Source organism: Podarcis gaigeae (genome assembly GCF_964106915.1).
Source record: "Podarcis gaigeae genome assembly, chromosome: Z".
NCBI classification, from domain to species: domain Eukaryota; kingdom Metazoa; phylum Chordata; class Lepidosauria; order Squamata; family Lacertidae; genus Podarcis; species Podarcis gaigeae.
The window spans coordinates 14,723,383-14,749,626 of record NC_139691.1 but is presented as its reverse complement, the minus strand read 5'-3'; the positions used below and the strand labels follow the sequence as shown (position 1 = coordinate 14,749,626).

General features: G+C 44.1%; 3 protein-coding genes across 9 annotated transcripts in view; 1 reads left to right on the top strand and 2 right to left on the bottom strand.

The window, feature by feature from the left end:
- CCDC180 (coiled-coil domain containing 180) overlaps positions 1 to 8,046 on the bottom strand; it is a 58,773-nt gene extending 50,727 nt beyond the window's left edge. For all 3 annotated transcript variants that reach the window (XR_014559987.1, XM_083721309.1, XM_083721310.1), the window contains exons 1-9: positions 7,903 to 8,046; positions 7,071 to 7,197; positions 4,603 to 4,796; positions 4,333 to 4,421; positions 3,514 to 3,623; positions 2,711 to 2,839; positions 1,615 to 1,725; positions 884 to 979; positions 18 to 181 (exon numbers count right to left, since the gene is read on the bottom strand). Coding sequence is in view for 2 of the 3 variants with exons in the window: in XM_083721309.1 (XP_083577435.1) it covers positions 18 to 181; positions 884 to 979; positions 1,615 to 1,725; positions 2,711 to 2,839; positions 3,514 to 3,623; positions 4,333 to 4,421; positions 4,603 to 4,796; positions 7,071 to 7,139 (962 nt within the window). In the remaining variant the exon portion in view is untranslated. The remainder of the gene's footprint in view (positions 1 to 17; positions 182 to 883; positions 980 to 1,614; positions 1,726 to 2,710; positions 2,840 to 3,513; positions 3,624 to 4,332; positions 4,422 to 4,602; positions 4,797 to 7,070; positions 7,198 to 7,902) is intronic.
- Positions 8,047 to 12,805: 4,759 nt separating this feature from the next.
- SURF6 (surfeit 6) lies at positions 12,806 to 17,524 on the bottom strand. Of its 3 annotated transcripts, none has more exons than XM_083721416.1 (5): positions 17,451 to 17,524; positions 16,355 to 16,684; positions 15,369 to 15,614; positions 15,117 to 15,205; positions 12,806 to 13,551 (listed from the first exon to the last, which is right to left on the bottom strand). In XM_083721416.1, the coding sequence occupies exons 2-5, from the start codon at positions 16,446 to 16,448 to the stop codon at positions 12,886 to 12,888; spliced, it is 1,095 nt and encodes a 364-aa protein (XP_083577542.1). In that variant the 5' UTR covers positions 16,449 to 16,684; positions 17,451 to 17,524; the 3' UTR covers positions 12,806 to 12,885. The 3 variants fall into 3 exon arrangements, with proteins under 3 accessions (XP_083577542.1, XP_083577543.1, XP_083577544.1); XM_083721417.1 differs by having other exon boundaries at positions 16,355 to 16,687; positions 17,451 to 17,519; XM_083721418.1 differs by having other exon boundaries at positions 17,393 to 17,463.
- Positions 17,525 to 17,556: 32 nt separating this feature from the next.
- Positions 17,557 to 26,244, top strand: MED22 (mediator complex subunit 22). 3 transcript variants are annotated; one of them, XM_083721457.1, is made up of 5 exons: positions 17,557 to 17,688; positions 20,061 to 20,208; positions 21,058 to 21,138; positions 22,429 to 22,637; positions 24,761 to 26,244. In XM_083721457.1, exons 2-5 carry the CDS (start codon positions 20,086 to 20,088, stop codon positions 24,951 to 24,953), a joined length of 606 nt encoding a protein of 201 aa, XP_083577583.1. In that variant the 5' UTR covers positions 17,557 to 17,688; positions 20,061 to 20,085; the 3' UTR covers positions 24,954 to 26,244. The 3 variants fall into 3 exon arrangements, with proteins under 3 accessions (XP_083577583.1, XP_083577581.1, XP_083577582.1); XM_083721455.1 differs by having other exon boundaries at positions 24,755 to 26,244; XM_083721456.1 differs by having other exon boundaries at positions 17,620 to 19,539; positions 19,624 to 20,208; positions 24,755 to 26,244.

The following is a 26,244-nucleotide window of genomic DNA, read 5'->3' as shown; positions in this document are numbered from 1 at the left end:
TAAATGAAATTTCAGACCTGAAACTGTAAATTATTTTCTGCTTCCATTTGGCTCTCCAGGTCTTTATTCTCTCCTCCAGTTTGCGATGATAGAAGATGTCTCCTTTCAGGTCTGCCTCCATCAGGTTGACAAACAGCTTGGCTATTGCTCTCCGATTGGCCAGCAGGGCTTGGTTGATCATCTGGAATTGGAAGATGTAGATGAGAGTAGCAAGGGAATCTCTCTTTTTCAGAGAGATGAAGACTTCAGATTAGTTGGTTCAACCCAGGGGACATGATGGGCAAGACAAATTTAGGTACAGTAATCTAAAGGAGTCTACTCTGAAAAAACCTTAGCTAGACACATCCCTTAATTGTTCTCTGGTGACATTACAATGGTGGCTGGTAACCCATTGGGACTTGATGGGGCAGAAAGCAGAAATGCCCAGAGTAGGTTCCTCCTCCCATCATGGTCAGTCTGCTTTCTTCACTGCTTTCTCACTTCCAAAGAGGGGGGAAAGATAAAAAAAGTGGAGAGAGAAAAGAGTGCTGAGGGTTTTGAGGTATCACAGGCACCTGTGCACCCTTGGTGCTGTGCTGAGGACACCAGGGCAAACCTGTCCTTGTCTTGTCTCTCTGCTCCTTTCACGTACAATGTCTCAGGGATCCCATCCCTCTTTCCCGGTTGCTGTGCTGATCTTGCACATATCCACTCTCTCTCTCCCCCCTCTCTCTCTCACACCCCCCCCCATTTTATTTTAAAATGCCCAATTCTGCTACCCGAATTAGGTTTGCAAATATGCCTGCTTTCAATCATTTCCGAACTACAGGGGTGGGGATGGGATCAAGCAAACCCTGTGGTTATCTTACTGGATAATTTCAGGTATCAAGCAGAAAGGTTTTACCATGGCTTCCTTGTGAATGAACCTGTGGACATCAGAGGGTAGCAAATAGGAAATGTCATCCAGGATCTTATTATATTTGTTCAACAAAAGTTTGATCTGGAAACCAAAAAAGAGGGAGGGGGTAAGAAAAGTGTTCAGGATGGTGAGGACACCTCTCTGCTGAGATTGCTAGGGACATGCTGGGGGACCACCCCACTGGGCTACTCAGCCAGTGGTAACCGGTGGCCATGGGTGAGGTGGAATGCAGGGATGCAAGCTGTAGTGTAGGCAGCGCCATAGCCAATGATAAGCAGAACTAGAGTCAATGACAGGCAGAGCCAACCAATTCTAGCTTTTATTCTCATCATTCTTCCCGATGAGTTCCACAAGGGGCACTTTGAGTCTATGCAGGGGGAAGCTAACAGCTGGGGCAACCCCCTAGACTCACTGTAAGTAAGGAGGAAGGCAGGTGCGAATTGGCTGAAGACAGAATGAGAGTGGTGAGGCAATGCCCCATTCACCTAAAGAGACAAACCTCCACCATCTCACTGAAGAGGCCAATTCCTAAAAAGACACATGCACCAGCAAGAAACAACTATTTCTAACCCTTTCAAGGAGCCATAGCAAAGGTGGGGAACTTTTTCCAGCTCCAAGGGCTGCATTTCCTTCTGGGCAACATGCTGATGGAAGGCATACAGCAGCAACCCCCACAATCATTCATGTACTCTCTGTTAGCATCTTCTTGTACTTACCCGTTCACTTCGATCTACCTCTGCCTTGAGTAAGGCTTTGTCCAGCTCTCTAATCCACTGCCTTCTTTTTAAGGTCTCCTTGGAGACAAGGTTCCACATTCTCTCGAAGTCCTGCAAGGTAGAAATGGGATGTGATTTCCACACAGGGGAGCTGAGGTGGAACCCTATATTGTTTAAAAGTTATCAAGAAAAAGATGAAGTCTGTTCTATGGTCTTTGTTGGCATGCCAGTTCCTTTCAACCCATCCCACTGTTCTGTTCACTGACATGGGCGTAGCCAGGATTTTTGTTGGGGAGGCAGGCTTTTGCGGGGGGAAAACCTCATATTTGTACTGATTTGTATTGATTTAGGGGGCCAGCTGCCCCTCTGCCCCCCCCCCCCGGCTACATCCATGTGTCACAGCCTTCGGAGGGAAGGGCTGTAGCTTAGTAGAGCATCTGCTTTGCATGCAGGAGGTCCCAGGGTCAATTGCTGGCATCTCCAGGTAGGGCTGGTAATGCCCCTGCTTGAAACCTTGGAAAGATGCTGTCAGTCAGTGTAGACAATACTGAGCTAAATGGACCAATGGTCTCACTCTGTATAAGGCAGCTTTCTATGTTCTTGGAAAGGGCTGTAGCTGAGCGGCAGCCTATCTGTTTTGCATGAGGAAGTCCCTGGCTTCGATCCCTGGCATCTCCAGGTAAGGCTGGGAATATCCCTTGACTGACTTTCTGGAGAGCTGCTGCCAGTTAGTGTAGACAATACTGAGGTAGAAAAATACATAGATTCAGTATAAGGAAGTTCTCCATGTTCCTAGGTTCAAGCCCTGGGATCTCCAAGGAGAGACTTCCAACTTGAAACAGTGGAAAGCTGCTGCCAGTCAGTGTAGACAATACTGAGCTAAATAAGTCAATGGGATGATGCAGTATGTCAGCTTCCTATGTTCCTATCTCCAGCATGCCTTATTCTGCTACCCACAGTGACTGCCAGGCCCTTCATCCCTGTTGCTAAGCAGTGAGGATCTAGGGTCACCAGAAGTATCAGCCAGAGGGGCAAGAAAAGGTGGCAGGCAGCCTTCAAGCCCTGTTTGAGTTTGAGTTGCGAGACACTCCCTCACCTCCATGGTGTAAGTCTCCAAGTGGAGGTTCTCAGAGGAAACTTGGAAAAGGGACTCAATGGTGCGATCGGATTCTGACAGCTTGGTCAGAAATACCTTCCCAGGCTCCAAGAAACACACCTCCATTTCCTGAAACAGAGAAGATGATCTGATGGGTAACACTTGCCAAGGCTTGGACGAAAAAATGTGCATCAATATGTATGTATTAGAAAAATGTGTCACATAAATGAAAAATAAAATGAAAATGCACATAAGGGGGAATTTCTTGCATAAAACTATATAGTCAAAACTGAACACAAAACATTTGGAGAGATCCGTACTAAAGCAGTAGCATATTTTCATGAGGATTTAAAGCAAAGATTCACAAATTGTTGCAAAAAGTGGAAAACTGAATTTAAGATAGGAAGAAATGAGAAACAGATAGAACTGAATTTTATTTCTTTATTACATTTATATCCCACCCTTCCCCCAAGAAGCTCAATGTGATGTACATGGTTCTCCTTCTCCCCATTTTATCTTCACAGCAACAACCCTGTGAGTTATGTTACGCTTGGACGAAACAAGGCTTGGACGAAACAATGTGCATCAATATGTATGTATTAGAAAAATGTGTCACATAAGTGAGTGTCTAGCCCAAGGTCACTCAGAGACCTCCATGGCCAAGTGGATAAATTTGAACCCTAGTCTTCCAGGTCCTAGTCCAGCACTCAAGCCTCTACACCACATTGGCTGCACATTGCAAACTATCCCATCCCTAGTACTATCAATAGTGATGCACTAAAGTGGTGAAGGGGGCTGCCTACCTTCCCAATGCGTGCCAATTCCTGCCGTAGCGTCACCACCGTCTCTTCGTAACGGCACCTCCTGCTCTCTGAGATACGTTCCACAATGTCACTGTTTTTCTTCTCAGGAACTGGGAGGGAGGGAGGGAGATTAGACTGTATGCACAGCTGTAGAACTAGCCAGGCTAGCATAAAGAGAGAGTAATGTGCTTTGGAGTTTTTTTTTACAAAACCACTGGGTTAGCTGACATTCTCATGCTGCTAAAGAAGCCTGCCACATTTTAGTTCCATCTTCAGTTTTATGTACAAGTTCATAGTTACTCATTCTTTTATTTAACTAACTGTAATAAAACATATAAGTGGCTTACAGACAATAAAAAGGGAGGGCGTGACCACAATAGTTCAGGCATTGGTGACTTCCAAGTTTGGATTACTGCAGTCAACTCTGTGTGGGTTTGAAACTAAAGTTAGTGCAGAATGCTGCAGCATGGTTGTTGACAGGAGGCCCTGTCAGGAGACTTCTGCTCAGAGATCTGCACTTGTGGCCCATTTGGAAACAGCCTAAGTTCAAGGTGTTACTATCGGCAAAACAATTTTGGGTTTTAAAGACTATCACCATCAGGTTGAACTGAGTGTGAGAATGCAGTGGCCAGGTAATTGGCAAGGTATTGGCCAAAAACTGAGCAGTGGTGTTCTGCACTGGCTGCGGTTACTGAGCTATCTTCAAAGGAAGCCCCAAGCAGAGTACTTTGCAGTAGTATAGCTGGTAGTCTGCATAAAGATACCACATTTGCTAAAAACACTGATTATGGTGCCAGAATTTAATTGGTAAACATTTACTTATGACTTCAGCAAGTCCTCGGACTTCCCGGGCAGCAATAACATTTTCACTTTCTTGAGTCTTTAAAAATGCCAGTGTTGCAGCTTCTCTGGAATAGAAACAGAGTGGGAGAAACTTGAAGCAAGAGACATTATTAGAGTTCAAGAACACATTCCAGTCAGGTCAAAACACTTGGGATTTGAAGTAAGGGTGAGTGAGGGGTGTGGCCTGGAAAAAGTTCCAAGGGTCAAGTAGACAGCACAGAATAACATCATAACTCTGTTCCTTACTTGTATTGCACTGGATTTTCAGTGACGTCATCATTGGGCATTCCCTCAACCCACATCTGCTGACGATGTGATAAAAACCCATTGCCAGAGCAGGTTTCCACATCCCTCACCAGCGGAATCGTTCCTGGGATCTGCGGAAGCTTGTGCTGGGCTAACTTGCTTCTTGCTTCTCCCAGAGTGCGCACAAGGTTTATCTAGCCAAAGCCAAAATAAAAATAATTAGACTTCTTCCTTTAAGGTGAAAGAGGGCATGCTTATACTTACCAGAAATAGAGGGCACTTGCCAAGCAAAGTTAAGTACTTATGAGTCCCACCCTGATTTAATTCTTCATAATATATTGTTGTCATTTTTTAATAGCTAGAATTAAAGCATCTTGTTCAAGGTTAATGAAGTGAAAGTTGGCAAGTGAATAAAGGAGAAAATTGTAAGGCAGGGTTTGAATGGCAATGAGATGCAAAAAAATAAGGGGAAAGATTTTGCCATACAACTCCCACATTACAATTTTCTCCCTTACAAACATGTATACTAAGATTTCAATTCACCTATGTGATGAAGTGAGCATGCGTCCTCAAAAGCTTGTGTTGGCGTTCATCTGTCTTAGGAGGCAATAGAGGAGTGTGCCTTTGTGGGTGAAGAGAGGTTTTGTTGCAGCTGGGGCAGATGAAGGTGCCTGGTTGTGCCGCTGTAGAAGCACTATGGTGTTTCTTCCCTCTGCGCTCATTCCAGTGGTCATTCCTCCCATGACCAGATTGCCTGTCTCCAGGCACTGCAGTCATCTGCAAGGAATTCCCACACAGGGTTGATGTTGCCAGCCTTCTTGTCACATTTGCAGACATCTTTGTAACACAGAGTTGGTCTGCCAACAAGCTTGGTTCATGAAACTAGCTCCCCGCAGAGCACATCCTTGGGCAGGCATGTCGAAAGTCCATTTTGGGGGCCTAATCCGGCCTGCTGGTCAATTTACTCTGGCCCCTGTGGCAGTTTATTTCCTGGAGTCGGCCCTTCACTTCATCAAATCTGGTTTGGACACCACTGTCCTTGGGGATTCTTCCATCTTCCATTCTGTGGACATGACCAAGCCAGTGTAGATGTTGCTGAGACAGGAATGTGAACATGCTGGGATTGCGGGCCTGGGAGAACCCATCTTTGTTTGAAACTCTGTCTTGCCATGTGATGCCCAAAATCTTCCTGATGCAGCACATGTGAGAGGCGTTGAGGTGCTGCTCCTGGCAGTTGTAAGTTGCCCACAAGTCAACACACAGTGTGCAATAGCAGTGTGCTCAACAAGCAAACCTGGTAGACCTTCATCTTCGTATTAGATGTTAGCATCACATTCTCCCATACCCTTTGGAGAGGCAAGCCATTGCCAAAGCTGCCTTGCCAATATGCTTGTCCAGCTCAGCATTAATGGAAAGGTTGCTGGTTATGGTAGAACCCAGGTAGACAAAATTGCCTACCACCTCAAGTGTGTGGTCACCAGTGCTGATGGTGGAGTGCTGGCGGCGTTCTTACCCAGGATGTTGGTCTTCATCAGACTGGTGGTATGGCCAAATTTCATGCAGGCTTGTGTCTTTGTGAAGCTTCCTTGGAGTGCACTGTCAAGGCTGCGTCATCTGCAAACATCTCTCAGATAAGGACTCGCCACATTTTTGTCTTGGTAAAGAGATGTGTCAGGTTGAACAAACCCTGTCGCTCCTCGAATGAAAGTATACACTGTCTTCAGTCAAGCTGAAGACATATGAGACCAGCAGGGAGAAGAATATGCCAAAGAGAGTTTGGGTGAGTTTCACACCCTAAAAGCTTAAATGTGTTAAGTTTTCCTCTTCTTTTAGAATATGTTTTATTGCTTTAACATGTAATTTAAAGTACAATGAACTGCAACAATAGCAGGTAGCCTGTCATTTCTTGGGAAAAGTCTAATAGCAACATGAAATTAGAACCATTACTTAGAACAAGTTTATGGAGTTGAAGTCTCTCCAGATGTTTTCACATGGATTTAAGGGTACTATTCTGAAAATGGTTGATACAGACCATAATGAACAAGGTACTCTCCAAGTGATCCTGTGCAAGATATCCCACAAAAAATTAGGACACAAATCTCACGCAGCCTTCACCCTGTGTTGGCTAAGACTGATGAGAACTTTAGTCCAAAACACCTGGAGAACACTAGGTTTGCAAAGACTGCTCTAACCCAACTTTGCAACTGCCTCTGCCGGAGTTTAAGTCTAGTGGTGGGCAAACTGAAGGCTTGCAGGATCTACTCTCTCTCTGTGTGTTTTACTAGAACCTGCAGATCTACTAATCTGCAGATCTACTAACCAAAGCTGGACAGGGGTATGGCCTTGGGAGAGGAGGTGTAGCCCAGGGAGAGTTCTGTGCCTGCAGTTCCCCATCCCTGCTTCAAGTGATGCTATTCCTCCCACCTCACCCGCCCAATCAGGTATTCTAGCTTCTGTCATTGCTGTACCTCATCATCAAATATCTGTCTGTAGACTTTCCCACTGGGGACGACATGGGACACCCCCACTAGGGTCATGTTGCAGACTTTTCCTAGGCGCTGGATTGGTTTGCAGCTGAACTTTTTCTTGGGTTAGCTGAGAAAAAGGAAAATGCAAAGAAAGAGAAAGAAAGAAATAATTGAATGGTTTGGTGTCATTCCTTGAGTGATGTTGGGAATGGCGAGTGGGGGAGAAACTGCTGTGAACAAGACTTTTTTGTAATTACATGGCACCTCAAACTGGCTCATATATCAGCAGTAAATGCCAGTGTATTTCAGTGGGGTTTTATGATATTATAGCTGCAGTATTATTTACAACTATGGACTCCCTCCCCATTATCTGCCATCTACCTATCTGGGTGCCAGTGCCCTGAGCAATTTTAAATAAAATTGTCATTTATGTATACAATTAATGATTGCATTTAATTGTGCAAATATATTTACAGCACTTATTTATGCAAATCATCAAATGCTATTAGGCAATAACCAAGAGTGGGGTCCCCTCCCCCTCCCAAAGTCCTGTGCTGATAGTTGGGGAGAAGAGAAAAATGGCTTTTGTGGCTCGGATCAGGTCCTGCCATGAGGGATACATTTGAGATCCAAACTAAATGTGATGGGAGGGGCGGACTCGTTCCATGTGCTGCTCTCCCAGAATTCTTAGCGGGGTGTGTGGCTATTTTCCCCCTTAGGGCAAAGGAAAGGAGCGCAACTCATTGTAACGTATGGGGGGGGCTCTCCTCTTCAACTCATCTTTTCCCGCCTTCCCGCAGTTGCCCCTCTCTCACCCGACAGCGAACCTTACCTGACGAACCCTTGGAAAGCCAGTCCTAAAAGCCGCCTCAAGGCAGCTAGGCCAAGAACGGCGTCTTTTGGTTGCCATGGTGACTATCAACACCAGGGAAGGGGAAGGAATGGAGAAAGTGCGTGTTATTCTCTCGCGGGACTCGACGGGATTCAACATGGCCGCTCCGATGACTATTTGTTGCCATAGAGACGCGGAAAGCGGTTTAAAAAAAAATTGCGAGCGGCAGGGGTTTGTTTTTGTTTTACGAGTTCGTCATTGTGTCCTGGTCACTTATACAGTAATCTTGTTAGAAACAGCGATAACAGCGTTTTATAGAGTAATAGTTGTTATCCTCCATAATTTCCCCCACCAGAATATTGCGTGGTAAATAAGAGTCCGAGCATGTACAGAACCTTTCCGACTTTGAATCCTTTTAAAAGTTAGAATAACGTCAAGATGCTTCTGCATTTTGAATCCTGCTTTTCAATGCAAGATGCCCTGCACTGAAGGTTACCACCATTCCATTTTAGGGGGGGCGAGATTGTAAAAACGTGGTTTTTAAAAAGTTGGGAAGTAGCAAAAACCACCACGCACCAGCCACGGAGCTGTCTGGCAGATTTCATTAGTATACACGTGTTTTTGTCAGGACACAGGTGTGCATCCACAGTTTATGGAGGGGATTTGCTTGGGTAACTGGGGAGAAATTGTTTTGCATTCCCTTATAAAATGAGGTCACAGGCTCCACCTGGTGGCAAAATCAAAACTCCATTTTCAGAGGCAGTCCACACCAGGGGCTGAGGACAAGCAACAGGAGATGGGTACTTCTTTAATGCCTTGATTGTGAACTTAACAGATGCAAATAATAAAAGCTTCTTGTCCAATCAAAGGGGATTTTTGATAAGAATGGAAGCCTTGCTGGATCAGACCAACTGGGGCCAAAAGCTGGTGCCAGAACATAGCCATGGTGGCTAAGAGTCACTGATAGCCTTATCCTCCATGAATTTATCAGTCCTTTCAAAACCATCCAAGGTGGTGGTCCTCACCAGCCCTGAATTCTCCAGTGTTATAAAAATTCTAAGGTCCCAAATATAAAATAAAGGTTCATAAATGTACAAGGGTAACTGTTATGAGAAAAAACTGCTCCTTTTCCTTATGGGATACCCAAGAGCCCATATAGAGTCCTTTTGTAGGTTCTCTGTCTGTAGGAGAAAATAACAGAGACCAACCAGAGAATATTGAGAAGCAAAGCAGCTAGTAAGCCTGATCTTTATTAAAGCTGTTGCAACAGGGTGCTCCCCCCCACAGGAGGGGGTGAGGGAACCCTAGCAATACACCCAAGCCATTATATAGACATTTTAAATTGCCCACCCTGGAGTCCAAGACCACACCTGGAAACATACATACATCACAGAAGGGGTGTAGCCCAAGACCACCCCCTTAATACACCAGAGAAGGGGTGGAAATCTGGGTGTGTTGTTTCTTCCTGTCTGCCAGGTTACCCGACTGGATTACCTGGGAATCCTGGCCACTCTTTCGTTATGCTAACTACTGAATTCCTGAATACAGGTCACAGGCTTGCATCCTATTCATATTTTAAATGTGCACTTAGTTGGTCTCTAAGGTGCTACTGGACAATCCCCCTCCCCCCGACTGCGTCAGACCAACACAGCTACCTACCTGAACCTGTTGCAACAGTTTAATAAAGATCAGGCTTACTAGATGCTTTGCTTCTCAATACTCTCTGACTGGCCTGTTATTTTCTCCTACAGATAGGGAACCCACTTAAGGACTCTATATGGGCGCTTGGAGCAGTTTTTTCCTAAAACACCAGCATTCAGCTTCATGTCCATGACTTCTAGTCTTATGAGATATATTCTCTGCCCACTTTTTTTACCTCCATGCACAATTTTAGATAGATAGATAGATAGATAGATAGATTCTTTATTGTCATTACACAAGTGCAACATTGCACAAGTGCAACGAAATTGGATGCCATCCCTTAAAAACAACAAAAGCAAAACAACAACAACAACCAAACAAACCACATTCCAGCCACACCCACACCCATCAAACTCCCAGGTCACACTATCGAGTTACTGCATTTAAGAAGGCCACAGCTCTTGGATAGAAACTATTTTTCAGTCTATTTGTCCTTGACTTGATGTTTCTGTATCTCCTGCCAGAAGGCAGTAGTACAAACAGACTGTGTCCCGGGTGAGATGCATCCTGCAGGATATTGTTTGCTTTCCTAAGACAACGGGAACCGTACAGTTCTTCCAAAGATGGGAGGGGATGACCAATAATCCTTTGGGCTGTGGTTATGACCTTCTGGAGCACCTTCCTCTTCCTAGCTGTACAGCTGGAGAACCAGGCACAAATACAGTATGTGAGAATGCTCTCTATGGAGCCTCGGTAGAAGGACACCAGCAGTCTCTCACTCAGATTGTTCTTCTTTAAAAGTCTGAGGAAATAAATTCTCTGCTGGGCCTTCTTCACCAGAGCAGTGGTATTTGCGCTCCAAGTCATGCCCTGATCGATAGTCACTCCCAAAAACCTGAATTCCGCCACCCTCTCCACCCGTTCCCCGTTGATATACAAGGGCTGAATGTCCGCCTTTTTTTTCCTGTAATCCACCACCAATTCCTTGGTCTTAGTCATATTAAGAGCCAGATTGTTCTCTCCACACCAAGCACAAAGCCGCTCCACCTCGTCCCGATAGGCGGACTCATCCCCTCCTGAAATGAGCCCCACCACCGTAGTGTCATCAGCAAACTTGATGATTTTGTTGCTGGAATAAATGGCTGTACAATCATACGTATAGAGAGTATAGAGCAGGGGACTCAACACACAACCCTGTGGTGAGCCGGTGTTAAGGCTAAGGGCTGTGGACATATGTGACCCTACTCTAACCCTCTGAGAACGTTCTGACAAAAAGTCCAAAACCCAGAGACAGGTGGAGTTGGAGAGTCCAATCGCCTCTAGCTTGGACACCAGTCTATGGGGGAGGATAGTGTTAAAAGCAGAGCTAAAATCCACAAACAGCAGCCTCACATAACTCCCCGGCTGCTCCAGATGGAACAGAGCAGCATGGAGAGTGGTAGTGATAGCATCTTCCGTGGATCTATTTGCCCTGTATGCAAACTGGTAGTTGTCAAAAGTTGATGGAAGACAGGAAATAATGTGACGGCGCACCAGTTTCTCAAAACACTTCATGATGATTGGAGTCAGTGCAACTGGTCTGTACAATTTTATGTACTTCAGCAACATCTCCTCTTACTCGCTTTTTCTCTTGACTAAGAAGTCCCAAACGCTGCAACCTTTCCTCATAGGGGAGCTGCTCCATCCCCTATAAAAGGGGGATTTTTATTTATAAAAGGGTTTACCCCAACCTTTAAGTAATAGACACTTAAATCAGTGTTTGTCAATTGAGAGTAAAAGACACTCATTCAGCTTTATGTTTTCCTTTCATAATTCCTTTCCACCTAATTTGGATTAAGGCAAATTTCAAATATATACCTATTTAAATAAAAAATAGTAATCTCCTACACTACATAGGCTAAATACTATAAACTCATCGGATATATGTTGGAGATACCACACCTCCCAAGTTGATCTTATGCCCACTTTTGGGGTCTGTTCTAATATAAGCCACTTTTGGAACAGTATTTTGGTTATTTAACAGATTAACATCTAACTACAGTGGTACCTCGCAAAATGAATGCCTCGCAAGACGAAAAACGCGCAAGACGAAAGAGTTTTCCATTTTTTGAGTCACTCCGCAAGACGAATTTCCCTATGGGATTGCTTCACAAGACGAAACGTCTTGCGAGTTCTTGCGAGTTTGTTTCCTTTTTCTTAAAGCCGCTAAGCCGTTAATAGCCGTTAAGCCGCTAATAGCCGTTAAGCCGCTAATAGCCGTGCTTCGCAAGACGAAAAAACCGCAAGATGAAGAGACTCGCGGAACGGATTAATTTCGTCTTGCGAGGCACCACTGTACAGATGAAAAAATAAATCTTATACATTATTGAAAAGTTGAAATGAAAATGAAATAAAAAACAGAGGACTTGCAAAGAGTATTAAATTTATTAACTGAAGTTATGTGTATTGCCTCATACCTGAAAACTCTGGAACCACCGCAAAAAGGACTGCACAAACTTATTTCACAAAAAGCTATTATAAATCTCAAATTGACTGATTTATGGAAAAGTGGTGCTGTTTATTAACTTCTAGAATTAGTATTTTCATAATAACATTCAACTTTTGTGCATCTCTGCAAACAGCTGTAAATAATTATTCTTTATCTTCTGGAAATTATATGTAAACTAATGCACAGTATTTTGCGCTAATATAAAGTAATTAAAAATAATCCCATCTTTTCTTTTAATTTATCCCATTATTGTTAAGATATTAAATTCATTTGCTTCCTTCCTGAGCTCCTGTTGATGAGATTTTGTGAAATTTCTTCACAAAAAAACCTTTGTTAGCCTTAGGGCTGTGTTCTCTTCTGGGAAATTTTCTAGGGGCTGCATGCCAGTTGATGGGCAGGGCAAAAGCAAAAATGGAGGGAGCAATGAATACACATTTTACCCAAGGGAAAAAACGACATTATAGCACAGTCAAAGATAGAAAATATTCAAGGAGGGTGTTAAGCTATGCCAGGGGGCCTGGAAGATAGGTTTTGAAGGCCAAATTTAGCACCCAGACTGAAGGTTCTCTTATCCTGACTCAGGGAGAGGGATGAAAAGATCACTTGATCAACTGGCATAGCTCAGGGTTGTATGACCACATAAACAGTCTTGTGGAAATATATCTCTTTTGCATCTCAAGTGTAGAAGCTCCCTCTTCTTGGTCTAGCTGCACAGCCTGATGACTCCAAGTCATCTCACAAACAAGGAGATTTAGATATAAAAATTTTCAGATGTTCCACTACAAAATAGCTTTTATTAATGAGCCCTGTGAGCACCTGCCTTGGAGTGGGTTCCAATGGTCCACTAGCCTGATTCACTTAATTTTGGCTTTGCCCAGGTCCTCGGGCAGGATGCGACCCTTTTTGCGAGCCTTGGCTTTCTTCTTCTCCACCTTGGCCATCTTTTTCTTCTGGAGGTTCTTGCGGCGCTTGTCTTGCCGCTGCTGCATTTTGTTCACTACGTTTTCAGTCCGCTTCTCCCACTGCCTCTGGCGCTGGGCCTTGCGCTTCTCCTTTCGCTTCAGGGCCGCCTTCAGCCGGTCCTCGTCATCGCGGATTTTGACCCCTTCTGCCTTGTACAGGACATTTGTCCACTTCATCTTCACCTCCAGCTCCTTGGCTTTCCCCTCATCCTTGTCTTTCAGATCTTCCAGCTTACTCTTCCGAGATTCCAATCTGCTCAGGAGTTGCTTGTAATTCTTACCTGTCAGTGGAGTAATGTTGCCTTTCAGCGCCTTCCTCTTTTCTGCTTTGCTAAGCCCTTCTTCATGGACTTCAACCTTATTGAATACGATCTCAACCTTGGTGTCATTCTTTGGGGCCTGGGGCTCTGAAATGGCTGCTGAAGCCTCCTCTGCCTCCTTCTTCTCCGTTTTTTCTTTCATTCTCAACTCTTTTCTACGGCGTTTCTTTCTCTCCTTCTCGTATTTCCTTCGTTGCCTCTTCTCCAACACTGCTGGGGACAACTCTTTGCTGTTTCCCTGTTAAGAAACAGCAAGTTGAAAAGAAAGAGGAATTGTTCAAAAGAGGAAAGTGAACTTTTTAAGCTAAAAAGACAGTGCCTAGAAAAGAGCACTAACATATGTATCGTTGTAAATCTGGTCACTGTTTTATCTTTACCATTACATTTAAAAGCAGGAAAGCCGGCAAGGATTATTTCTCTTAGAATTATCACTATTTATTAACTAAACAGTGTTGGATCAATCTCAGTTTCATATCACACACACACACACACACACACACACACACACACTATCTATATATTACACGTTTACAGAAAAAACCTAAATACTGCAAAAGTTATTGGAGCCTCATACAATCAATGGGCTTAGCTCACTTTGGGAGAGACTGGATAATCAAGGCTTTGTTCTCTCTCAGTTTACCTGAGCAGCTCAGGTGTAAGAGGATGTGGTGGTTGCTCAGCTTTCACAATTCACTCTTCAGTTCCTATACCAATGATTTAGAAACTTGCACCACTGTAATTAAGCCACATTTTACTGCCTGTGCAGCTTTTTCTGAATGCTGTATGCAAAAGCACATGAATTTGACATTTGGAGAGCTTGTAAGTAAAGTTTTTAATTTGCCAAATGTGTTCTTTTTCTAAGCTACTGAAAGAGTTTGGAACTCACTTTAAGTGGCATATTTTAAAAGTCTAAAAACCCTTATTTCCATACTTTACTTTGTTGTGTATTTTGCTATTTCAAATCTCTGCTGGAGTTCTCTTGCCAAAGAGTACTTGCCCCAAACTTGGATCATGGTATCCAGGAATTCTCATTTTTATATACCTTTCTTTCTCTCTCTGTTGAACCAACAGAAAGGTTCTTCATTTGCATACTTAGGCTCATGCTTATCTTATAGAAAGATAGGATGACTGCCTATCTTTCTCATGGGGAGGGGTAAGGTGCATAGGACACTGGAAGCTTAGAATGCATTGCTATAAGCTTATATTTTCAGCCATGTGATCTACAAACTTGGTTATTAGAGTGAAAACAGTAAAGCTAAGATTATTAAAAAGCGGATTTTTTTCACCCAAATATTTCTCACCCATGCTATGTTTAAATAGAATCACAAAGTACAAACAGGCCTGACTGAAGAGTGTATTATATTTATACACTCACCTGTAGCCCTTCAGATGTTTCTAACCATCCCTGACCTCTGGCAACGCTGGCTGGGGCTGATGGGAGCTGGCTGTTCAACATCTGGAGAGCCATAGGTTCCCCACCCGTTATACATCAACCACCCTCAACACATCCTCCAAAATCTGGCCTCCAAAGATGGGTGAACTGTTTTAGTTCAAATCAAGGTAGAGCAGAAGCCAGTATGATATCAATTGGAACCAGAATACTAAAGGCATAGGGATATTTCCACCACACACACATCTTACAGTGCAATTCTGTGGGTGTTTAATCAGGAGCAAGTTCCACTGCCCTAAACAAGGCATGCTCCCAAATTAAGCTGGCATATGCCTACAGCCTAAAATTGGCTTTGGATTCTCCAGGCTTTCTCCACACCTTGACAACATTTTAAAGGAGGGTGCTGATCTTACCTGGCCAGAGATTTCTTGGATCTTCTCGTGCAGTCTCTGCCGCAAGAGATTCATGGCTGAAAATGAGCTGGCTGTGCTCTTGTCACCACCTGTAAGGGAAAATAGGAGAAAGCACGTGACCTGTGTCCCACAGCTAAACTCAGTGGCCTGGTTCACACATAATGCTAAAATATGGGTTACTAAACCATTGCTTAGAGTTATGTGAGAACCCAGCCCAGTAGCTTAGATGACTGGCTGTAGAAACACTCTCACCTGCAACATCATTTTGGCTTCTGTCCCCTTTCCCCCCAGTAGTCTGAGATCCACTGGAACTGGGTGCAGCATGGATAACTGGGCCAGATTTCTTAATACTGGCATTTGTTGGCTTGGCTGGTGATGCTTGGCTGCCCCCAGGTGCTGTCTGCTTGCCCAGAGAGGTGCCCTCTATCTTGCCTTGCTTCTTCTGTTTCTTCTTCCTCTTCTTCTTTGGCTGGGTGCTATCGTCTCCCAGTCCAGTTCCTGGGAATGTTTGAAGGCAGAGACACAAGACTTCATTAAACAAAGAGAGGAAAATATTTTGCAATCTGGTTGATAAGATGCTGTGCAAACATTTCTGCAAGGAATACAGTCATACCTCGGGTTACAGCCGCTTCAGGTTGTGTTTTTTCAGGTTACGCACCGCCGAAATCTAGAAGAACCAGAACAGGTTACTTCCAGGTTTTGGCGGCCGCGCATGCACAGAAGCGCCAAATCGCAACACATGTGTGCGCAGACGCGCCACTGCAGGTTGTGAACGTGCACCCCGCACAGATCACATTCGCAACCTGAGCACTGTAAATGCCTAAGAACATACATATTAGAAGCCCCTCCAGATGTTACTGGACTCCAACTCCCATCAACCTTAACCAGTATGGCTGATCAGGAACGATGGGAGTTGTAGTCCAGCAACTTCTGGAGGTCTGCGGGAAGCACCAAGACAAGACAACTGAATTTTTCCAAGTTGCATTTTCAAAACACACTACTGTCATTCCATTGTGGCATCAGGACCCTTTCCTGAGCATATTATAATCTAAAATGAGCTGTGGTTAAAATAAGGATAAACATTAAGTACTACCACTCTAAGGTACCACTTTTCATCACAAGCAGTATATAAATACTGTGAAATAAATAAATAAAAATAATTACAATAACCAAGGAGGCTGCACTACTGCAAAAAACCCTGATCTAGAGAAGTAAATGACAGCATCAGATAATTGTACCAAATTTCCTTTTTCGTGGCTCGGGGGCTTCCTGGGTGCAAATTTTCTTGGCCAACTTCTGCAGGTAAGAGTCTTTGTTGACTAAACTGGCCATTGTGGGATCAAAGTCTCGTGAAGGTAAAAGATAAAAGTAAATAAACCAAAAATTAAAATAAAATCGTAAGATGGTCTCGCAGGGGGAATGTTGCTTCTAAGTCAAAGATGTCTTGTTCATTCCGATCATCCTCCCTTCGAAACTTCTCCCCAGAATGCTGTGTGAGGCTGCTTCTGCTACGTCGACCCAAAGTGGACAAAACTCATGGGGCCACATTTGCATACTCGCTTTTCATCCTGCTTAACGACAGAGAGAAATTATTCAATGACATGAGTAAACTGAAGGAGACTCATGGATTGATATTTACAAGTCAGGAAAATAAAAATCCACAGAAAGCCATCTCAACACATGTACAGGCATTTGAGGGGGAAAGTGGACATCTGTTGGCTTGTATACACAGTTACAGATTGTACACTCCTTAATATCACATGTGAATGGTTGTTAAAGAGCAGACCTAATTTGTACATATGGGTACCCCAAATTGTACATCTGTTTAACAGAACGGGTGAACAGCCCCCACGTGTCACATCAGCCAGCTAAATTTTACTTTCCAGCAAACACGTGTGCAGGGTTACACATTAAAGAGAGCTGTTTCTACGCACGCACAAGCGTTTGCGTGTAGAGTGTACTGATCAACTACTGTGTACACAGTTTCTCAAACTGAAAATATGAATAGCTGTAGGAGCGTGCAGCTAAACAACTTATGTACAGAGGTTGTACGCTCGTCTAACGCCACGTGCGAACCAACACATGCTGGCCGCTCACGGGAAGGAGAGATAATCTCATATGGAGGCGCAAGGCAAACCACTCCAGATCTCCCATCCTGTGTAGGACTGGCCAGTGAGCAGTTGGCGGAGATCCACCCCCTTAAGGCTTTTTAGGGGTTGGCACGCAACCGGGATCGCGGGGCGTGCAAAGAAGGCGCTGCTACCCGTGTGGTTCACCTCACCGCGTGCGCTTCTCATGCAGGAATCGCAAAAGCGCACTACGCTGGTCACTTACCTGGGCTCGAGAGGAAGGCGGAACTTGCCCACGACCCTTTGTGAACGGCTCGGCGCTCTATTGGTAGACCCTGTGAGGAGGAGGCGAAGGATTATGGGATATTGGAGGAGCTTCGGAAGGAGGAGGAGGAAACGTTTTCCCCGCCCCATGGGCTGGACGTAGGCAGTGAAGGAGGAACCGTTCGCAAGAAAAAAAGGAAAAGATGGCCGCCTGTCTGCAAGAGGATTACATGTATTGAGTAAGATACTGAGATACTAACATTTATTTGTTAGATAATCGATGTATTTATTCAGACTTCTTTTGTGACTGCAGAGCAGGAGAGCGATGCACCTGGCTTCTCTCACTTTTCAAATGCATGCTTGTACTTTCAGTGGCAGGTGTGTTTACTACTCCGGCGGGAGAAAGGCTGAAACTTTTCTGAATTAGCCCGCGGAGTAATGCAGCACGATTGCGGGTGGAAGGCTTTTTAAACAGGGGGTAATACACCCCTTAGTCTCGTTTGTTGAGCGCTGGGCGAGTTTAGATCAGCCCTTCTCAGTTTTGTTGGCTTCTAAGGTTTTGGGATTTATTATTCCCATCATAGCAAGTCAGAAAGCTGGTCCATCTATTTTAGTGTGACCCGCACTGACTGGCAGTGGCTCTCCAGGGTTCCACTCTCCCAGCTCCCCACGAAATGATGAGGACCTTCTTTAGAAATAAGGTTCCAGATCTAAAAGGGATGGTTTGAGGAAGATGCTGCCATGTACTGAGTCGAACCATTGCTCCATCTAGCTCAGTGTTGTCTGCGCTGACTAACAACAGCTCTCCCAGGTTGGGTGAGTTTTAGTCCTTTCCTCTAAAAAATAATATAGCAGTCCAGTATTTGTGGCTCTAAATAAATAGGAAGCTGCCTTATGCTGAGGAAGTCTATCACAGAGTTGGGACTGATGTGAGTTGTAGACCTAAACTTCTGGAGGGCACCAAGTTGGTTAAGGCTAATGAAGCAAAATAGGCTGGAATGTGACCAGTGGGTATGTATTTTGTAATGCATGCATTTTGAGGTGGGTCATGGAGATGTGCAGTTGATGGAGAAACTGTTGGGATCTGTTGCAAATTGAGTTTCTCCCCCCCCCCCAGAAGCATTGATATCCTTTTGGGCCATCTAGAGCAGGGGGCACTGTTATAAAGTGGTCCTGCTCCTTCCTTCTGGGCTGTGTCCAGAAAATGGTGTTGGGGTATGAATGTTCAGACCCCTGGGCTCTCACTTGTGGTGTACCTCAGGGCTCTGTCCTCTCCCCCTTGCTTTTCTACATCTATATGAGATAGCCGGGAGAGATCATCAGAAGGTTTTGGCTGGGTGTTCACCAGTGTGCAGATGATACCCCCCTCTACCTCTCCTTTAAATCGGAACCAGTGAAGGCAGTGAGGGTCCTGTGTGAGTGTCTGGAGGTGGTTGGAGGGTAGATGGAGGTTAATGGATTGCGGTTGAATCCTGACAAGACAGAAGTACTGTTCTGGGGGGGGGCAGGGAACACATAGGTGTAGGGGACCCCCTTGAATGGGGTAACTGTGCCCCTGAAGGACCAGGTGCGCAGCCTAGGAGTCATTTTGGAGTCACAGCTGTCTATGGAGGCACAGGTCAGTTCTGTGTCCAGGATAGCTGACTACCAACTCCATCTGGTATGCTGGCTGAGACCCTACCTGTTTGCAGATTGTCTCACTAGAGTGGTGCATGCTCTGGTTATCTCCTGCATGGACTACTGCAATGCGCTCTACATAGGACTACCTTTGAAGATGACTCAGAAACTACAACTAATCCAGAATGTGGCTGCTAGAAAGGTGACTGACTGGGAGCAGCTGCCGGGACCATATAACACTGGTCTTAAAGGATCTACATTGGTTCCCAGTACATTTCAAAGCACAATTTAAATTGTTGATGCTGACCTTTAAAGCCCTAAACAGCTTTGGCCCTGTATACCTGAAGGAGTGTCTGCACTACCATCTTTCAGCCTGGACACTGAGATCAAGCACTGAGGGCCTTTTGGTGGTTCCCTCACTGTGAGAAGTGAAGTTACAGGGAACCAAGCAGAGTGGTTACTTCAGAACAATCGTTGCAGATTCACCAATTGCTTAGCGGCAGTTCGATACTCCGCAGGTGCTGTCTGGCTTTCCAAAATAATAATAATAATAATAGTGGTGCCCACGTTGTGGAATGCCCTCCCGTCAGATGTCGAGGAAATGAACAACTATCTGACTTTTAGAAGACATTTAAGGCAGTCCTTTTTAGGGAAGTTTTTACAATTTGATGCTTTATAATTTTAATATTTTGTTGGGAGGCTCCTAGAGTGGTTGGGGCAATCCAGTCAGATGAGCGGCATCCAAATAAAAAATATATTATTATTATGTCAACCGTAGTTTATTTATTACTCTGTTAATGAGGGCTGTTTCCCAGACTGTTTTGTACCAATTGTCTGCTGTGCTAGAAAGCTCTTTCCAGGGTCTGGTTATGTTGCAACTCACTGCTTGTAATGAATGGCTTACTCATTCAAGACTGTTGAAATATATGTAATAAAGCTTTGACTTTCAATTGTTGTTTAGTTGTAACTCTTTCTGACCTTTCTTGGTGAGCAGCTAAGATTCTCTCCTTGGCACCACAATGCCGCAGCAGCGCGTGCTCCCCCAGAGCAAGGAAACCCTCCTTCAGTCTTACAACAAGAGGCTGAAAGATGACATCAAGTCTATCATGGATAACTTCACAGAAATAGTCAAAACTGCAAAGGTATGAGAATTTTACTTGTGGGTGGGTGGCGGGACCTCATGTCAAGGGTATTCTTTCTTCCATCCAAACTCCAAGTTTTTGCTCACCTAATTGGAACATAAAAATATTACCTCATCATTGCTTTAAGTCAAAGCTGGGGGAAATCTGCAGCCACATTCTCACATTCGATTTAAAGCTCTATGATATGACTTTTAAACAGTCATAACTTCCCCCAAAGAATTATGGGAGCTGTAGTTTAAGGGTGTCAAAAATTGTTAGGAGATATTTAGTCCCCTCCCAGAGCTTACAGTTCCCAGAGCTCCCTGTAAAGAGGGGTTGATTGTTGAACCACTCTGAGAATTGTTGCGCAGTGAGGTGAATAGGGGGTCTCCTAAAAGCTGTCAGTGCCCTTAAGAAACTACAGTTCCCAAAATCCTTTGGGGGAAGTCATGACTGTAAAGTGGTATAATACTGCTTCAAATTTATAGAATAGAAGGGAGGCCTAAATGTTCCTTTAAGAAGTTTAAGAAGGAATGAATGAGAAGCCTCCATTTTACTAGTTGGGGGTGTTGCTTCTTCTATGGCGGAGTTGGGGAACCAGTGGCTCCTCCTGATGATTTTGGACTCCATCTCCCATCAGCCCCATGCAGCAAGGTCAGCAGTCAGGGATGATGGGAGCTGTAGTCCAGCAGCATCTAAAGGGTCACATGTTCCCCATGCCTGTTTTCGCCTGAAGTGTTTGGAACCTCTGGCAGAGGGAATGCAATAAAATCTTATGGAGAATAGTGAGAGGGCTGTTTTTCTCTGCAGAACAGTGGAAAAAAGATGTTGAAGCCAGTGTAAAAGCTTTGTTTCCAACATTTGCTGTAGATTGAGGAAGAAACCCAAGTTTCTCGGGCAACCCAAGGCGAGCAGGACAACTACGAGATGCAAGTCAGAGCTGCAAATATTGTGAGTAGAAAACATCCAATGGGAGCATATGTTGGGTGGGTTCTAGGGTGCGTTCAGATACCTGAGAGGCTGCCTTCTTCCCTACAGACCACCTCAGGTGTTGAGATCAGCAGAGGGGCTTTTTTGGTTGTTCTGCCACCCTCAGAAGTTCTGGGTGCTGATAGCTTAGGACAGCTCATTCCCTGGGGCAGCTCTTTGATTGTGGTATTCCCTTCTCACAGAAGTGTGTCTTCTTGTTTTTGTTGAGATGTGTGTGCTTTAGGATCCACCCAATTCCTTTGAATGTGGTTTTAACTGTTCAGTATATTTAAAAAAATGTTTTAATATGCCTTGGGACCTGCTGGTGAAGGGTGGGCAATAAATTGTTGTTGTTGTTATACATTCAGGGTAATTTGGGGCTGTATGTCAAGATTGGATTACTGAAATGTGCTGTATATGGGCTTCCCTTGTGCTCATTCCAGAAGCTGCAGTTAGTGCAGGAGCAAGACCTTTTCAGCATATAACACCTAAGCTAAGAGACCTGCAAGGGTTGCTCATTTGCTACTGGGCCATGTTCATGGTGTTATTATTAGTATATATAGCCTTTAACAGCTTGGGACCAGTTTACCTGCAAGATAGTCTTACCAAATATATGCCCAGTGGATCTGTTGAGCAGGCACTGTTACAAATGCTCCGTAATACTTGTTCTGGACTTGTAAGAAATTAATAATTTAGGGTGGCAGCACAGATGCTTTGGAACTCCCTGTCCATTGACATCAAGCAGGTGCCCTCACTGTACTCCAAGGTGTCTGCCAAAAACATTTTTGTTTAGGTAAGCCTGTCCAGACATGTAGAAGGCAGACACATCTTAATTTGGTTTCCAGCTTGTCACTGACTTTAATTATTCATTGAATGTTTTAAATCAGGGGTCAGCAACCTTTTTCAGCCATGGGCCGGTCCACCGTCCCTCAGACCATGTGGTGGGTTGGACTATAATTGCTGGGGGGGTCAACGAATTCCTATGCCCCACAAATAACCCAGAGATGCATTTTAAATAAAAGCACACATTCTACTCATGTAAAAACATGCTGATTCCCGGACCGTCCGCTGGCCGTGTTTAGAAGGCGATTGGGCCGCAGCCGGCCCATGGACCTTAGGTTGCCTACCCCTGTTTTAAATAGTAGTGTGGTATTTTTCTTATGATTTCATTGTTTTATTCTTTTTGTAAACCGCTTTGACACTTTTTCTTTTTACGATCTAGTGGTGTATAAATAGTATAAAATAAACAATTTGAATTTATTTCTCTGCTAGGTTCGGGCTGGCGAGTCTCTTATGAAGCTTGTCTCTGACCTAAAACAGTTCCTGATCCTCAATGACTTCCCTTCTGTCAACGAAGCCATCAACCAGCGGAACCAGCAGTTGCGCAGCCTTCAGGAGGAATGCGACAAGAAGCTTATTGCCCTGCGTGATGAGATCTCGATAGACCTCTATGAGCTGGAGGAAGAATATTACTCTTCCAGGTACAAATGAAGCCATGGACGGTTGCCCTATAGTAACCACAACAATTTCCTGTTTCTGACATGGGGTGGGGGTGGGGTAGGGTGTGTGTGAAAATAACAATTGTCTTTGTTTTAAAAAGCATCCCTAAATTCCCAGCACCCAAAGAATCCAGGCCCCAAAGCCGTTTTATTGAGTACTTCATGTTTGAAGTGAAATGTGGCCATTTTGGAGGCCAAGCACACCATGTAACTAGGCCTTTCTCCACAGAGATGTGGAGGTGAGCTTCTCTCCTGCCCCCTCATCGGCATTGTGATCTTGTCACCTAAATGACTTGCAAACAGGAACAGGTATTGGATCTTGAAGTGCCTAATCACTAGTACCCTAATCACTAGTCAGTGTAAACTGCAATCCTAACCATGTCTACTCAGAAGTAAGTCTTCTTGAATTCATTGGGGTTTGTTCCTATCTAAGTGGGATTAAACTGCTTTGAAGCTTTTTTTACAATCAAGTGGTGTATAAATTTTATGAAATTAATAATAAATGAAGATGGCAGCTTTAGGCCACATTCATACAATACATTTAAAGCACTATGATACCATGCTAAACAGTTATGGATTCCGCCAAATAATTAGGGGAGCTGTAGTTTTCAAATGGTGCAGGGATTACAGGGTTACAATTAATTCCCAGAGTTCCCTGTGAAGAGGGATTGTTTGTTAAGACACTCTGGGAATTGTAGGTCTGTGAAGCGAACAAGGGCCTCCAAATAGTACTTAGCGCCCTTAACTACAGCTCCCAAAATTCTTCAGGAGAAGCCATGATTGTTTAAAGTGGTATCTGATGCATGGTATGAGCATGGGGTAGCCAAACAACAACATCTGAAGGGCTGCAGTCGAGAAGATATGGAACTTTGGGGTTTAGGATGCAATCATACGCACCCTTAGCTGAAAGGGACCACAACTGAATAGAGTGGGGTTTGCTTCTGAGTAAAGATACATAGGATTGGACATAATAAGCATTTTTTCTTCTGTCTGTGATGACTGGACCATGAGTTTCCAGTTCCAGAATGTTAAGATGCATCAAAACAAAGCAATATTTTAAGGATTCTTTTGTTATGCCATTATATTATATTATATTTTTATTATAATTATATTATTATTATACACACACATATATCCCATTAGAAATATTTGCTGCAAGCTTTATTGTAAATAAAACAGCAGTGTGTGTGTGAAAATATAATTGTCATTTCAGCTGATAACTACATTATTTTTTTAAGCGAACCCACAGCTTGTTTTTGAAAACCTCCTTCCCCCCGCTTGTCTTATGCAAAGCTTGTTCCTCTCCTTCCAAAACTCTTCCACTGCTTTATTTTCTTTTACACCTCTTGTTTGCTTCAGAGCAGGATTTCCACAAGCAAGAAGGACCAAGATAAATGGTTATACACCTGCAGCATCTTTTTTTAAAAGGGGGGGTACGGCTCAGTGGCGGAGCATCTTCTTTGCATCCAGAAGGCCGCAGGTTCAGTCCCTGACATCTCTAGGCAGGGCTATCAGAGACTCCCTATCTAAAATGCTGTACACAATACTGGGATCAATGAACCAGTGTTGTGACTCAGGATGAGGTAGCTTCCTACGTTGCTGTTCAGTATCATGAGGACAGAAGTGTTGCTTTATTTTTAGGAGAAGAACAATAGCTCAGTGGCAGAGCACATCCTTTGTATGAGGATGGTTCTGGGTTCAATCCCTGGTATTTCCAGTCAGGGCTGGGAAAGACTCCCTTTCCAAAACCTTGGAGGGGATGCAGTATAACCTGAATACTAGCTGTTGTTAACAGTAAGGAGAGTGCTGTTGCACTTGCTTTCTGCTTTTGGGCTTCCCATAACTAGCATCTGATTGGCCACTGTGAGAACTGGATGCTGGACTAAATGAGCCTTTGGCCTGATCTTGGAGGGCTCTTACGTTCTTAACCTTAGTTGTTGCTTCTTTTTTCCCCTTTTTTTGCTATTTTCTTAACACTGTTGCCTCTGTCTTGCTTTTCTCCTTTTTTCTCCCTCCTGTATCTCTCTCTCTCTCTCTCTTTCCTTCTTGTGGCTTTTCACTGTCCTTTTCTCCTTAACGGGCATCTCATTCGGGGAAAGCTACAGTCTGTGTGACACCAACGACCTCCCGCTGTGTGAAGCTTATTGGAGACAGGAGCTGACCATGTCCTCCCCAGAAGGCCTAGCCATGCCTCTGGCGGCTGCCATGATGGAGGAGAACATTCCGGCCCCTCAGGGGTCCACTCCTTCTCACCCTCACATCAACGGGCATGGAGCAGGCCCGACGGAGCACGCCTGAAAAGGGAGCCTGCAATTCTCCCCAGCTTTGTTGCATTTTGACAGTTGAACGTTCCGGTGGTTGCATCAAGACAACATTTTCCTGCCCTCCCCAGGCCCTCTTCTCTGGCAGCAGGCCTCAGCTGTATTTGCAAGAAGCCACATTTCTCTAGGCACAGCCTCACAGGATAGCCAACCCAGTGTTTCCCATGGGTTGCCCAGTGCAGTCAAGATGGGAAGTTTGCTTCTCTTGTGGCTGTGTTTTTAGTGTGCAGCTGTTCTTTTAATGTTCCCTGCCTACGAGATCCCTTGGGAACTGTGCTCTCTTAGATGGAATTTCTTGTGGGGAAAAGTTAGGCTGTTGCTTATAGTCTGACATTTTAGTATCTGAATGGGAATTTTAGAGCAGGAGCTGCCTTCAAGGCAGCCCAAGATGGCAGAAATTTAAGCCATTGAAATTATTGCCACTGGGTACAAAATTATAAGAAGAGTGTCTTGTCTACATGGTCGGTTTCTCTTGAAGGTGCAGAAGCTGTAAACAAAATGAAAAAACTTGGTGGCCCTAGTACTAAATTAAGAACTATTAAAAAGTAATAATATTACGTTTACAGTACTGTATTCTTCCTCCGTATCAGTTGTGTAAGCTAAGGCTCACATCCCTGTCCTGCAAATACCTACTCTATTGAGTAGCTTCAGGGAGCAGTGTTCAAGGGTTGTTTTCGACTGAAGGAACAGGCCTTAGTCCTTTCCCCATACTCCAGTTGCTAGAGTATTTGGGTTTTTTCCTTCCAATCAGCTGTATAAGGAATTAAAGCCCTATCATGTAACTACTTACTGTATAAGCTGATGCCTCTTTCTACCACACCCTTCTCTTTTTGGTAAAAGTCTGGATGTGGATCTTAGCATACATGTATTTGAAAACAGGACTGGGCCATCTAAAACATTTCAAAACTATTGACAAAACTACTTCCAACCTTTCTTTAAAGAAACCAGAAAAACTGGCCATGTCTATGTGCAGCTTCATGTGGGCTGGTATCCTCTGTTTTACCTCCACCCAAATCAGGAGGACATATGTCAGTTTAAGGATGTGTGTTGGGTAGCTGTTTAAAGGTAGAAGAGAAGTGCCAGTTGAAAAAGAGACCTTAGTTGTATATTCAACATTAGTCTTCTGAGCCAGTTCACTTGAACACTTGATTGTAACATGTTTGTGGCTTTTTTAAAAGTAGGATTTTGTGGGGGGTGTTTAATTGAAAAAAATGTATATTTCTCTAATTGTTAACAAACTGCTTGAATAAAGTCAATTTTTATACAAA

Excerpts from the sequence above, each read along its gene's own strand:
- SURF6 (XM_083721416.1), bottom strand. The coding sequence starts at position 16,448 with ATGGCCAGTTTAGTCAACAAAGACTCTTACCTGCAGAAGTTGGCCAAG. Across the intron at positions 15,206-15,368 it reads AAGCCAAAATGATGTTGCAG|GTGGTGACAAGAGCACAGCC; the intron begins GTGAGAGTGTTT and ends TTTCCCTTACAG. Across the intron at positions 13,552-15,116 it reads TCCAAGAAATCTCTGGCCAG|GGAAACAGCAAAGAGTTGTC; the intron begins GTAAGATCAGCA and ends GTTTCTTAACAG.
- MED22 (XM_083721455.1), top strand. The coding sequence starts at position 20,086 with ATGCCGCAGCAGCGCGTGCTCCCCCAGAGCAAGGAAACCCTCCTTCAG. Across the intron at positions 21,139-22,428 it reads AAGTCAGAGCTGCAAATATT|GTTCGGGCTGGCGAGTCTCT; the intron begins GTGAGTAGAAAA and ends TTTCTCTGCTAG. Across the intron at positions 22,638-24,754 it reads GAAGAATATTACTCTTCCAG|CTACAGTCTGTGTGACACCA; the intron begins GTACAAATGAAG and ends ATTCGGGGAAAG.